Below are 15185 nucleotides of genomic sequence, written 5' to 3' on the forward strand. Positions count from 1 at the left end.
AGGTTAATGGGGTTTATAAGAGTTGGATAAAGGAGTCTCTGGGGAATCCATGCCATCAAGACTGTCGTGAACTTAGCTAAGCAGGTTCTGCAGTGGTGTGCCATTCGAGTGATCACCATCTTTGGGGACCTCAGATGGAATACAGCTGTTGGTAAATGCAACTCGAGAGGCAAATTGGTTGGGTGGGAAAATGAGAGATCCTATGTACCAGGGGCCAAGGTATAGAACTTTGGATCTGCACATCATGCCACATGTCTGTGGGGAGTAATGCATGCGCTGGTAGAAGACATATCTTTATTGTATCAATTATTTAAGGTGAAATTTTCCTCTTTATTTGAAGTATCATTTGCCTGTTAGTTCATGTTTAATTTGCATTGGTTCTGATTTGTGTTAAAGTATGTTGTGGCACAGTTGATGGTAAACGCTGAGCTGCTCAAATCCAAAAGAGAAACTTGAAACAACTGACACAACTGCTTTGCAATTTGTATAAATTTCATGATGAGTGCCTTGAATTCAGCAGTAATAAGACCACCGAGTCTTATAGATTTCTTATAGATAACTAAATTAAACCTTTATTAATAGAAGAAATGATTATAAGTACACAAATAGATCTATAAATTACTACTGTGATAACTTTTAAATTGCCTACTTAATCTATCTCCCAGCTACACTTTCGTTAAGACAACAGTAAGACAAATAGATTTTAAAAGACCCAGGCAAAGAAACATGATACCCTGAACAATCCAATTCAAAGTGAGTTTCCTTAACTTCAGTTCTTTGTAGACTGCAGCTTGAGGAACAGATGCTGGAGGCTTTTTCACACTTGTTTTAGATCTTAGAATGCCTGCCCTTGCACACAACCTTCATTCCTTTATACATATTTCCCCCTTTGAATGCAAATTCCCATTGTTTCACTATGTTTTTGGACTTTACTTCTCTAATAATAAAATCCATCAAAGTACCAATTTTACTAGTAATCTTTGGGAAAAATGAGCACACTGGGTGAGCTTGACCCAATCTCCGGCGGGCGGGGAGCTGATCCCCGCCGGAGAAGCGGGCCCCGCCTATGCGTGTGGGGTGGGATTCCCCAAATGCAAGAGTGCACTCTTTTGCGCATGCGCACAAAAGACCGCACATCTCCCTGAGGCTAAGTGCAGCTACAGGGAGATCGCTGAAAGTTGTACAAACATTAAAAATAGAAAAAAAATCCTTAACATGACCCCCTCATGTGACAATGTCACACGAGATGGGACATGTTAATAAATTTAACAAAAACTTTATTATACTTTTTTAAACCCTACATGAAACCTCATCCTGCTGGTGGATGAGGTTTCATGTTTTTTCTATTCCCTGCCGGGGCTCCTGGCCTGCCCGCCAACCTTTTTAATTGTTTTAATGATCCTGTCAATGACCTCAATTGGCCATTGACAGATTGGCGGGTGCACAGCTGATTTGGCTGTGCCCCCACCTTCCTGAAAATTTAAATGAGACGGGATGACGTCGGGGGTTCCGCCTGACATCATCCCCCGTCATTTTCCATGCCGGCGAGCAGGCCCCCCCCACTGCTCGCCAATGGCAAAATTCAGCCCACTTTTTCTTAACTTCTCCTGGGTAGGTGAAAAATTTCACCCCTCCTTTGAAATCAATTTAATCTGGTTTATTTAAAAATGCAAATGTTCCCTTTACAGCTATGTTTACCTACTTAACATTTCAAACCTAGCTTATCTTCTGTTCCATTAAAGCCTTCAAACCAGCTGCCTTTAATTCAATTAAATCACACACACACACACACACACACACAGACACAGACCCCACTATTACTGTACAATAAATTCCAATAGCATTATGAAAATTATTATATCTTCCTGACAAGTAAAAGTTACAAGAAGTGAAATCTTCTTGGTAATTTCTTCATTTGGGGTTCATTTAGTAAATTTGACTTACAGTTCCCCCATGGACATTGTAACATTGATTTAGTTATGAGGGGAGATTGGATAGACAGAGGTTATTTTTCTTGGAGCAGAGGAGATTGAGGGGGGACATGATTGAGGTGTATAAGATTATGAGGGGGTAGACAGGAAGGAACTTTTCCCCTTGGAGGAGGGATCAATAACCTTGGGGCATAAATTTAAGGTAAAGGTTTAGAGAGGATATGAGGAAGAATTTTTTTCAGCCAGAGGATGGTGGGAGTCTGGAACTCGCTGCTTGAAAGGGTGGTAGAGGCAGAAACCTTCATAAATTTTAAGTAGCATTTGGATGTGCAATTGCAATGCCATGGCATACAATGCTATTGGCCTAGTGTTGGAAAATGAGATTAGAATAGTTAGGTACTTGTTTGACCGGCACAGACTCGATGGGCCAAAGGGCCTTTATCTGTGCTGTAGACCTTTATGCCCTATGAATGTGGGAAGAAGCACTCAGTCATTAGCCTGAGTCACAAGGAGCTGCCACAAGAATTGGTTCAGTTAAAAACTATAAATAGTGGATGCTTTCATTTCTAATATGTGCGGCCCGCATGTGAGGCTTCACAGCAGTGTAGACTCAAAGATACTTATTTTATGCCAAGGATTTCATTATCTAATGAGGAAAATTTCACCAGCAAAAGAAGTTTCTGCCAAATATTCACCACAGGCTGGTCTGTGAAATATTAAATTCACGAAAAGCACGCAGGAGGGAAATGCTCTGATCATTGAGGTTTCTTAGTAGCATGGGTACACAATCTGGTCCAACACAGATTGCCAGGTCTGCTCCTGGTTCTTTGCATTGCTGATCAATCCACAACTGGTCAATCCAGGGGCACTCTTATTTGAAATAAGATTACAGAACCACCAAAGAAGAGTCCCCTTAGAAATATGCTAAACACTAAAAACAGATATCACCAATCGTGATGGACCAATCATCCCTACTAGCCACAAAGAAATTGGGCTGAATTTTATGCCTCGCGGGCGGGTGCGCACCTGACCTGATTGGGGTTAAAATAGGGCGAGATGATGTTGGGGTGGGCGTCCCCATGTCATCTCGCGCTCGCCTGATATTTCACTTGCCGGGCAGATGCAAAAGCCGGAAGCGCGTCTGCTGACAATTAAGAGGGCAATTAAGCCCATTAACAGCACAATTGATTCCGATTTTACACTGCCCGCCCAACCTTACGGTTGGTGGATGGGCGAATTGGCCAGGTGGCCTTTGCATTTTTCATCAAACCTCACCCACGGGTGGGATGAGATTTCTGTGATGAAATGAAATACAAATAAATTTCTGTGGACAGAATTTTCATTAGCTAAATTTTCAGGTGATTGATTAAGATACACGGATACTTTTTTCCTGCTTTTGAAATCTTTATTTTTGCTTTTCCAGGTCTTCAGCTGCCTGAGGTAGCCCTCTGCCTTCATGGAGCTTTCTGTCAGCGTTGGTCCGCACCCACATTGATGACATTGCCGGCCCTCTTCCCGACCCCCCCCACCCCGGCAATGCTGAGCTTCTCAGCACGTGTTTCACACTGGCTGGTCGTTAATTGACCAACCAGCATGAAATTGCGGTTGGGGGCCGATTGTGGTCAGCGGCCTGTTTCCCCGTCAATCCCAAGCCTGCCGATAGCGCCTGCCCGCTGAAATGAAAAATTCCAGCCTATGGCCTTAATTTAGTTGCCACCCCCTCCAACTCTTCCCCCATCCAGGAGCAAGCTCACGTTTGGGCACCCTGTAGCCAGTGGAGGCCCTCCCCAGCAGCAAGGACCACTCCTACTAGTCCCCACACCCAGCCTCCTGTTTCCCGCCCACACTGTCTGACTGGCCCAGCGAAGCGGCCCTGATTGCACGGTTATCCAGCCTCTGCCATTTACCATCAGGGACTGACTGCAGTCCCAGCAATGGCCACCACTCCTACTGGTGCTTTTGGGACTGGAGAGCTGCTAGCCTTCTGGTTGGCTGGCAGATCTTCGAGGCAGGACACCCTCCTACATGGGAGCAGGAGCCATGACCTCAGGCAGTTAGCAGCCTGATGACTATAAAATCTGGTCACGCTTTCCTGGACTGGCGGAGATGGGGTTGCCCTTGACTTTTCAGCCAGTTGGCAGTGCCACTGCCGCCACAAAAAATCCAGCCATAGAGTCATATAGGCACTGGAGGAGACAATCTGACCCATTGAGTTCATGCCAGCTCTTGGTAGTCAATTCCACTCCCCAGATTTATTCACGTAGCCCTGCAAGTTTGTTTCCCTCAAGTGTCCATCTAGTTTCCTTTTGAAACAATTAATCGTCTTTTCTCCCACCAGCCTCGTAAGCATCTGGCAGATTTCATACTTTTCATGAGGGAAAATCTATTAACAAGTTAGAAATGGTGTGAGTTATGGAAAGAAAGGTAAGGACAATTTCAATATGCTTGCAAGAGCCAGGAGCATATATTCATTATATTCTTCTTAACATATAACAAATAGGAAACTCCCATGATTAAAAGTGCCATGAAATCTTTTAGGTTCATCTGAACAAGGAGAGGGGCTCTGTTTAACATTGCATTCAAAAGATGGACCTCTAATGACAGAAGTTAAGGAATAAAGTGAAAAAGTAGGGTTACAGGGTTGTGGGGAAAGAGCAGGGATTAACTAGATAGCTCTACCAACGAGCTGGCGCAGAGAAACACAATGCTAACGTACGATGCAGTAACAGGAAACTTATTCAAAGACAGAAAGTATCAGGAGACAAATTTTATTTTTGTACCTTCACTACAGGTCCAGTGTATTTTGGAGCTGAATTGTCCGGTGCTTCTGATGGAAGTGTTCCTGCGAGTAGTTCGAATGGGTCTTCATCCTTTAAAGGCGAGACATGTTTTCATTTTCTGACAAATTTCACCTGAAGCATATCCTGGCAGCCATGAGATATTTATCGAAGAAAGAACTCAAGCAACTGCTGTTTACACTTACACCACAGAGTGGTTAGTATACTCACTACCACAAGGAATAGCTGATGTCACCAGTATTGATACATTTAAGGGGAAGCTAGATGCTCCTGGGAGATGGACAAGTAATCTACAGGTCTGTACTAATTATCTAGATACAAGGGCAGAACTTTACAGTCTCTCACGGGCAGGTGGGCATGTAAAATTCCTCAGGTGGCCCTCCTGCCACCTCCCCGCCCCCCCCACCACACCCCCACCCGCCAAACCCCCACCCCCCCGCCAAACCACCACCCCCCACCCCCGCCTGGCCACAACATATCTGCAATTTTATGGGGAGGTGGGAGGGGGGGTGGGCAAGGCTTAGGGAAGTTTGTCTGCCCTCACCCAAATTTATGCCTTTAAAGTGGCCACTTGATGCCCAGTCTCAGGAAAACGAGAGGGTTGGGGGAAGCCTGACAGGTCACCCTGTGCGGGCCTCAGGTGGGAAGGGGGAGGTGCCTCCCTCCAGGGCCCCCTTTCTTCATTGTGCCCCCCTTGGCCCAAAGTCTGCCCCCTACAGGTGCTCTGCCCCACCCCCCACAATCTCTCCATTAAGATCTCCATCTTCTCTCCCCACCTCCCTTGGGCCTCATCTCCCTCCCCCGCCTTGAACTCCCTGCACTTACCAGGTCTAGGACTCTGAGGCTTAGGATCTGGGGACTGCTTTCAGTTCCTCTCCTGGCAACTACTGCTGGTACCAGTGGGCCTACAGAGCTGCTGGCCAATCAGATTGGCTGGAAGATCGGAGGCGGAACTGCCAGAGTGAAAGGTGGGAGTTCTGCCTCCAGCTAATTAATACCCCTTGGAGCGTTAAATGGTTGCCGGGCTGCTGTGATTGGTGGGGATGCATTCCCCACTGAATCTTCAAGTACCAAGATGAGAAATCCCACCTTCTGAAAATTTCTGCCCCATGAGTTCAAGTCCCATTATAGCAGCTGGGGAATTTAAATTCAACTAATTAAATCAATCTGGAATAGAAAGCAAGGGCCAGATTTTTGCTACCAAGTCGGGTAGCTCAAGTTGAGGAACTTTCCCGGCTTGCCAGACCCACCTTGGTAAAAAGTACCCCAAATTGCGTGATTTCCACTCCAAGTAGTGTGAGCGCAGGATGGATTTGGGGGCGCCACTCCTGGAAGCAGAGCATAGGTGGCCATGGGGGTGGGTGAGTGCCAAGGTGGGCTGGTTAGAGAGCCCAGATCAATTCTCTGGGATTTCAGCCCAGTTGTTTCAGAAGCTGTTGGACCTCTAGCTCTCACCCCTTACACTCCCTCAACCGTCCCCACAATGTATGACCCCCCCCATACCCACCATGCCAACTCAATGCCAACTCATACTCCCCATCCGCTCCCCATGGCCCTTCACATCAGTTATGCTATGTCAATGCCAACTCATGACCCAAACACCCCAATGGCCTCTCATGCCCTCTATCCCATCACCAAGCCACTCGCCAACTGTCCAATATGGGCAGCCCTCAGAAGCCATTTGGAAATTTTAAAAAAAATTCTAACAATCTAATGCAGCTTTCACCCATACACACGTAATAAAAACCCATTCAAAACTTTTAAATCTCACGTGGTTATTCTCTTATAAAAACAAACTTCTATTCAGACCCTAAAACAAAGGCAGCTAATCCAAACCATCAATAAAACTGTGAACTTGGAAGACCTTACTGAGATAATTGTAGCTTTCGAAACACAGTCAAGCATATATAATGACATAATAATAGCCCTTCAGGAAAGGTCAACAAAAAACATTAATGAAACTGCACAATGAGATATTACTTTTTTTTAAAACTTGCAGCAGATGGCCTGTCAATTAGAGAGTTTTTTTTAAGCTCTCAGTGACAGTTGCAGCTTATTTTTTAAAGTTTAAAGAACAGGGGATTTAAAAAAAAACTTCAGATCAGAAAAGTTATACAGATCTTATCCAACCTTCAAGAGCATTTACATCTAATTCATTTATTTGTGACTCCAACACTGCTGGATAAGGCACTTGCAACAGCCAAAATGGGGGCTGTCATAAACACTGCAAAATCTAGGCCATATATTTAGATGGAGAGCCAAGAAACATATGTCTGGGTTTGGAGGCTGCTGAAAAACATCCACAACTCTCTCCCACAGCAGGCAGGATCCAGATTTTCCAGCTGAAGGGGACAGACAGGCACGGGGGAAGGGCAATACTGTACCTTCAGTGTGACAAGAAACTACCACTTACCACTCAGTGTTATGAACTCACTCGGGTGTAGATTAATGTGGTAGGAATGCAGAAAGTCACACTGGGGGATGTGGGGAGAGGGAAAGCTGCACAGAGGGACTACAACTAAATGAACAACACGATCCTCTATGTCGGCGTGGTTTAGATGGAAGGTTGTAAGATCTGGTTCCAAAAGATCAAAATGTTCATTTACTGATTCAAAACTGAATAAAGAGAGTCAATTGAGATTTTTCGCCTTTCCTCCATAAATAAGACTGTAACCCATTGGTCCGTGTCTACCTTAAACCTAAATCCCTACTTTTCGCTCTTATTTTGTCACTTACCTTGGTACCGCTTTTATCTGCAGAAACTGAGGCAGCTGTTGAAGCTTTCAGAGGTGCCTTGTAAGAAACAAATTAAAATTTCAACTATCACCTTGGTTTCACTTACTCATGTTTGACTACATCAATCTTCCAGAACAACTTCTACCACTACTTTTGTAAGACCTTAAAAGTGGTATTATATCATTTGTAAACTTAAATGCACACAAGCAATAAATATTAAGATCTATGTTAAATGGAAGATGGTGATCACCTGACTAATCTGAAGGGAAGGGGGATTTGCTGAAGTATTCAGATTAAAATGGGCAGCAATCTTTATTGTTCTACAAGTACATAATGCTGAAGTTAACTGTTGAAAACAGAGTACAACCTACAAAGACAGAATAGTTTTCTATTCTCATTGTACTGAATATTTGCTTTTAGATATTTTGCTGACCTGATTATTTTTTTCCAAAAACTGCAAACCCCACAATTGTCCCACTACCTCAGACTTTGATGTTGGCTTCTTCATATGGACAGAGAAAATGTGAGCTCTCACTATTGCGGGAAATATACTAGTGACAGTAGTAATGAAATTATCGAACACTTGCAAGGCATTCTATACATTCTGGGACATCTGGAAGCTGAAATTTGACATTTTGAATTACTATTCCATTTCTACTCCCAATCTTATTCCTAACCCACACATGCCTCAGCTACAAAATGACTTCAGTATATTCAAGTGAAGAGCTGTGAATCTATACGTCATTTGTTTTGTTTTGCATTTCTGTAGGATCATCATTGTCTCATACAGATGTTCGCAAGACAATAGTCATTTCATATAACTTGAGACTGAATGAGTGCTAGGTGTTCTCTCAAGTACAAACTAGAGACATTATCCTGGATTTTCATCCTTAAGCTGGGTAGCTGGAGTCCAGAAAATTCCAAGATCGGCCCGCCCACCTTGGGAGAAAGTACACACAAAGGCAGGATCTTCATTGCTGGGGGGCAGGGGAGAAATGAGGGCCAGCCAATCCGGGAAAAATGTTGGAGGCAGCAACATGGGACAGAATTTTCTGGTCAGCATGTGGGGGCGGGCCCAACACACCGATGCGTAAAATGATGCGCGATGATGTTGGACGTGCGTCCCAATGTCATCGCGCGCCTTTGCGATATTTAATTTGGCAGTGCATGCCGGAGTCGGCTGTGCGCCCACTGAAATATAAATGGCCTATTAAGGCCATTAAGAAATCAATGGAGCCATTTGAGAACACTGCCCGTCCAACCTTAAGGTTGGCGGCAGGCAGAAAGCCCAAGCGGCCTTCGTGTTTTTCAGGAAACTTCATCCACGAGCGGGATGAGGTTTCCTGAAGTGTTTGTTAAATTAATTAATTAATTTTCATAAATATAAAAACATGTCCCCATTCATCTGACACAGTCACATGAGGGGGCACGTTTAAATACATTTTTAAATCAATTCTTTATTTATTTTAACATACGTTCAATTTCCGTGAGGTAGCTCCGTGCCTCAGGGAGATTGCCGCACTCTTTCATGCGCATGCGCGAAAGAGTGCAGGCCCCACCTCTGCCTCCTCCCCCCGCCTGCACAGGTGGCGCTCAGTGCTATCGGCCATGTATTACGCTGGGTGGACCTTAATTGGCCTGCCTGCATAAAATGGCGGCGCAAAGCCAATTGCAGGCGGCACACCCGTCCCCGCCCACCATAGGAAAAATCCTGGCCATGGGCTGCTAGGAGCCAAAGTGAGAGGTTTAGAAGACCCACCTCAGTGCCGTGGGACTTTGTCCCAGTTAAAATAAAACACAAAGGCCATCCATCCCTTACCCTCTAAACATTCCCCATGCCTCACCCATGCCACCCCAGTGCCCCCCACTCACCCTAATGGCCCTTTATTTCCCCCCATTCCAAGTTCTGACCTTCCACCTACCCCAATGCGAAGCTATGGTATTTCCATGCTCATTGACCCACTGTATACCTTCTAGGACCAATAAACCCTATAGTGTATAGTGGGTCGTATAAATAGATGGTTTGTAAAAAAAGTAATTAATTCACAACTTTCTCCTATGTTGAAAAAAGTGCCTGCACTACAAGCTAATAGAAGTGTCAATCATTCAGGCCCTTTAAAGTATCAATAACAAAAACAACAACCCTTGTAACCATTTAACTCTTATAAACAAACATTGTGAAATCAACTGCAAAGATCAGGGAGCCTGAGCTGTCAATATAAAACAATGTTTCCTCTGGGGATCAGCTGTTTCAACAAACTTAATGACTGCCTGGACTCTCAGCCAAGCCTCATTATGTGTGTTACTCTTAGAATCCAGACATCTATTAGAGTGGTCTGACAATAAAATGGGTTGTATGCGATCTGAGGAAAATGTGTCCTGATTTGAGGGCAAAAAATCCACAGGAAAGAAGCAAAACTATAAAAATACATTTTGTTGCTTCTACTAAACAAAAAATTGCATCTTTATAACTAAATGATTGAGGTTGGCATTGTAGTTACTTTAGGTAGCTTAGGGCTTTGTACAATACCAGTCTCTAGATGTGGTTACCAGCAACAAAATCCCAAAAGAGGAGGTTGGCTGAAGAATTCCCAAACTACTCTACCTGCAGTCTCTAACAGTTTCAGATTACTGCCATACCTCCTTCTGCATGCACAGCGGAACTGCAGAGTGAGAAGTTGGTGCTGAGCATTTTGAAATTGGAGCTGGAGAACTTTGGACAAAGTCTGCGGACAGAGACTCCAGGACATCATCTTCTGTCATACTCTGTGATAACAATACAATAAATTTGGTTGGACCATCTCTAAGGTATTTCAGGAATACAGGTATGAAGGTCTCAAATCGTCAACAGTGAAACACAAACTACAAATAAACACATAAGCAACAAATGCCCGCTAACCCACAATTTCCCTTTCCTGCCCTTTAGGTGACCAATTGAATGGATGGGGAGGTGACCTCTGTCAGTCCCACTTCTGGAACATGCAAGAGAATGTGGTGGATAATCCCTCACAGTTCCATCTTTCTGGTTAGTTAGAAGCACAGAGAACCAATAAGCAAATATATAGTAAGAACTATAGTCAGTACTATAGTACATATGTAAGAGAAATAACGAGGTGCCAATTTCTATAAATGGAATGCAGTTTACCTATTAAACTCACAAGATCCGGAAAGCTTGAACTTGTAGAAACTATATTTTCCTTTACTTGTCCAAATGAAAAAGTAATGAACACAAAGAAAATGCTCTAGGACTTGGTTGTGGCGATTGGTAGGCAAGGTGATGGGAATGAGGTTTCAGGAGCCAAATTTCCTCTTCTCATTCTCGACAGTCTTAATGTTAGAAGTAGATTTATGTGTCGCTCATCCTCTTCCCTAACACTAGTAGGAAACCACACGCACAACATTTTTCTGCAAACCTTAGAATGCATGACCTTGGGGTACTGCAATCTTCGGCAAACTGGGGTTTCACTGCTAATGTTAAGCCTAACACTAAGTGAAGTGGCATCCTTTAATAAACTTCTACTGCTGCCTTTGATATAATTAGGGGATATGTGGCACCAATTTACAGAACAGTTTTACTGCAGGAAACCAAACGCTCCTCCAAGAAGAAAAAAGTATTTCAGCTCTACCTTCTCAGTTCCTTTTGGTTTTGCTCCTGGACCAGTGGAGGAAGAGGCCACTTTACCTTTATCCTGTGACAAGAAACAAACCTCATAAGATTCTTCTTTGGGCATCAGAAATACTTAGAATTGAAAGCAGCAGCACACATATACTTCAGTATTCGAGATCTGTGATGCCAGTGTAAAACCTCATTTGATCAATAAGTCCAACTGCAAACAAATTTATTTCTTATGTAGCAGAACTAATTTTGGAAAGTGCATTTATTTCAGTTTTAATTATTCAGCAATTTCTGTTTTGTAATTTACTGTCAGGTTCATTACAACCTGTGATATATGGATCATTTCTACCAATGAAACAAAAAAGCTGTTTTATTACATTGGGTAATTGTACAAATTTTTCTTGAAGTTCTGTCAATGGATCTAGTTTGAAAATACAAAGATTATGAAACAATTTTTGACTTGGCTCAAATCAATTGTTGGACCAAACCTTAGGGTCAGGCTGCCCTTTAAATCTGTAATTAGGTGGTATAGATCCTTCGGTTTCTCCCACTCGTTCAGCCTTCTTCTTAGTAACATCTGATTCCTGAAAATTTGAGGAATAAAACTACTCAATGATAGTATTCATATAATTGTTAAGATTCAATTTCCACATACTGTGCTTTAGTAAAATGATAACTAGAGTTCAGCGAATTATTCAAGGCTCTGAAAATGCTGTGTGTAGAAGAGACTTGAGCAGTTGACAGGAGGTGGCTCTGGAATCCCTCCCACTAAGCCTCTCCACCTCTGTCTCCTCCTTTAAAATGCTGCACAAGACCTGTCACTTTAATTAAGCTGTTGGTCATTTGTCCTCATATTCCCTTATTTGATTTGCTGTCAAATTTCATCGAAGTACCTCATGTGAAATGCCTTAGGATGTTTTACTCCATTAAGTGTGATATATCAATGCAAGTTGTTGTTGTTGGACTGGGGCAAGGACCGCATTACCAACAGACTAATTTTGGACATACAGATGTATATTAGCCCCACAAACAAATGGACAAACATACAATGTAGTTACAGGAATCTTATTCAAAGGTTGAAAGCTTCAGAAGATGATTTTAATTTGTACCTTTACTGCAGGACCAGTGTATTTTGGAGCTGAATTGTCCGGTGCCTCTGATGGAAGTGTTCCTGCAAGTAGGTCAAATGGATCTTCATCCTTTAAAAATAAAAGTTATTTTATAAATTTATGTCAAAGCTCAGCAGAAACATATTCTGCCAGTGAGGAAAATTGTTACTGAAAACAACCCAAGCAAATGCTGCCCACACTTAACCCGCAATGTTAATTCTTCCTTGTCCTGAAGAGGAGCCTCAACAGTGGGTGTGTGAAGCAGGATAATCATGACTTTAGTTTCAACAATCATTAATTGGTAAGATTGAAATTAGTTTTGTGAACTAGTGTGTTTGGTACATATGTGGGGAAGTACTGTGCAGATGAAATTTGAAGGATTGTGATGGCGTTTGGAATAAAAGGATGGAAATATTGCACAGCATCAGATCTGCTCCTGGAACTGTGAGATAGGATTATCCTTACAGATGGATTTTGGAAATATGAGAAAAGGAAGAAATAAAACAAAGAAAGATGATTGTGGTTGTTGGAGGTCAATCACCTCAGTCCCAGGATATCACTGCCACAGTTCCTCAGCGTAGTGTCCTTGAACCACCTTCAGCTGCTTCATCAGTGACCTTCCCTTTAACATAAGGTCAGAAGTGGGGATGTTCACTGATGAGTGCACAATGTTCAGCACTGTTCATGACTCTTCAGGTACTGAAGCAGTCCATGTCCAAATGTAGCAAGACCTGGACAATTTTCAGGCATGGGCTGACAAGTGGCAAGTAGCATTCGTGCCATAGAAATGCCAGGCAATGCGCATCTCCAACAAGAGAGAATTTAACCATATCCCCATGACATTCAATGGCATTATCATCACTGAATCCACCCTTATCAACATCCTGGGGGATACAATTGACCAGAAACTGAATTGGGCCAGCCACATAAATACAGTGGTTACAACGGCAGATCAGAAGCTAGGGATTCTACGGATTAACTCACCTTCTGACTCTCCAATGCCTGTCCACCATCGACAGGACACAAGTCAGGAGTGTGATGGAATACTCTCCACTTGCCTGGATGAATGCATCTCCAACAACACAAGAATTTCAACATCATCCAAGACAAAGCAGCCCGCTTGATTGACACCCATCCACGATCTTCAACGTCCACTACCTCCAGCACCGACGCACCATGGCAGCAGTGTGTACGATCCACAAGATGCACTGCAGCAACTCACCAAGGCTCCTTCAACAGCACCTTCCAAACCCATGATCTCTACCCTCTAGAAGGACAAGCAGATGCATGGGAACACCACCATCTGCAAGTTCCCCTCCAAGCCACACACCATCCTGACTTGAAATATATCGTGGTTCCTTCATTTGACCCTCGCTGGGTCAAAATCCTGGAACACACTCCCTAACAGCACCATGAGTGTAAGTACATCATATGGGCTACTGTGGTTCAAGGCGACAGGTCATCACCATACATTGCACATTTCGCTCTTATTTTTTCACTTACCTTAGCATCACTTTTACCCACAGAAACAGGGGCAGCTGTTGAAGCTTTCAGAGGTGCCTTTACAAGAAAGAAAAGAACATTGTAATTATTGTTTTTCACTTTCACTCGTTTGCATTCAACAATTTCAGATTTCCAGAAACATTCCTATCATCTTACTTTAGGATATTAAAAGTTATATGCATGGTCACATGAGGCATTCTAACCTGCAAGGATTGGGCACTTCTGTAAAAAAACAATCCAGGCTGATGAAGCAGGTGGAATCTCCAAAAATATGCAAATATTATTATTAGCCCCAATTGTTAGGTGTGTAGGGCACTGACAGGTTACACAACATTGCGAGAGGTGAGTGTCTTACAACCATCTGTACTGCTCATGCTAACTCCCTATAATCTCCTTGCTTTGGGGACCTGGGTTTAATCCAGCCGTGGCAGATGGAGGAATGTGAATTCAATAAAAATCTGGAATTAAAAGTCTAATGATGACCATGAAACCATTGTCGATTGTTGTAAAAACCCATCTGGTTCACTAATGTCCTTTAGGGAAGGAAATCTGCTGTCCTTACCTGGTCTGGCCTACATGTGACTCCAGACCACAGCAATGTGGTTGACTCTTAATTGCCCTCTGAACAAGGGCCATTAGGGATTAGCAATAAATGTTGGCTCAGCCAGCAAAGTCCACGTTCCATGAATGAATTAAAAAAAAAAATCTCCACTAATCTTCGAACTAGAATGTGGTCGAGTAAGTGCAATAAAAAATAAAAAAAAACTTACTTTTATTTCACACCTTTCACAACCACAGGATGTTCCAAAGTGATTTACAGCCAATTAAGTACTTTTGAAGTGTTATCATTGTTGTAACGGAGCAGCTAATTTGCACCCAATATTATAATGACCAGGTAATGTGTGTTTTGTGATGTTGATTGAGGGATAAATATTAGCCAACACACTGCTCCCAAGTCTCCCCTCCTGTTCTTGAAAATAGTGCTGTGGGGTCTTTGCATCCACCTCAGAGGGCAGATATGGCCTCGCTAATGACTCACCCAAACCTGGTACCCCCAACAATGCAGTGCCCTCTCAGTACTGCACTGAAATGTCAGCCTTGTTTTTTGTCCTCAAGTCTTGGACTGGACTTGAATTCACAACCTCCTGACTCAGAGGCGAGAGGGCTACCAACTGAGACCCAGTTGACAACCTCAGTTTAAATGCTGGGATTGTACTAAGTAAAGTGAGAGGAAAAGTATGTGTTGCCATTTGCTTCCTGTTGTACGCATTTCCATGATGGTGCTGATATTAATTTAGGTAGAGGCCATCCCCAGTTAATTTTTGGCCTCAGAGGTTTCTTAGAAAAGGAAATGGGGTGGAAGTGACCTGGAGAAATATCTGTCCAGATTAGAGGGTAAACAACCCTCAAAGAAGCAACATTTAAACAATATATTTGTTGCTACGATTAAAATTTTTTTTTTGTTTCCACGAAAGCCAAAGGAAATAAAAGT

At 43.1% G+C, this 15185-nt stretch overlaps 1 protein-coding gene across 11 annotated transcripts in view; it reads right to left on the reverse strand.

Annotated features, from left to right (window-relative positions):
• Positions 1 to 15185, reverse strand: part of cast (calpastatin) — a 228683-nt gene that overhangs the window by 42716 nt on the left and 170782 nt on the right. For all 11 annotated transcript variants that reach the window (XM_041185929.1, XM_041185937.1, XM_041185934.1 and 8 more), the window contains 7 exons: positions 13694 to 13750; positions 12191 to 12280; positions 11570 to 11665; positions 11092 to 11154; positions 10106 to 10231; positions 7466 to 7522; positions 4712 to 4801 (listed from right to left, as the gene is read on the reverse strand). In XM_041185929.1, the coding sequence (XP_041041863.1) occupies positions 4712 to 4801; positions 7466 to 7522; positions 10106 to 10231; positions 11092 to 11154; positions 11570 to 11665; positions 12191 to 12280; positions 13694 to 13750 (579 nt within the window). The remainder of the gene's footprint in view (positions 1 to 4711; positions 4802 to 7465; positions 7523 to 10105; positions 10232 to 11091; positions 11155 to 11569; positions 11666 to 12190; positions 12281 to 13693; positions 13751 to 15185) is intronic.

The sequence above is a fragment of the Carcharodon carcharias genome, chromosome 4, assembly GCF_017639515.1.
Source record: "Carcharodon carcharias isolate sCarCar2 chromosome 4, sCarCar2.pri, whole genome shotgun sequence".
Classification (NCBI taxonomy): Eukaryota; Metazoa; Chordata; class Chondrichthyes; order Lamniformes; family Lamnidae; genus Carcharodon; species Carcharodon carcharias.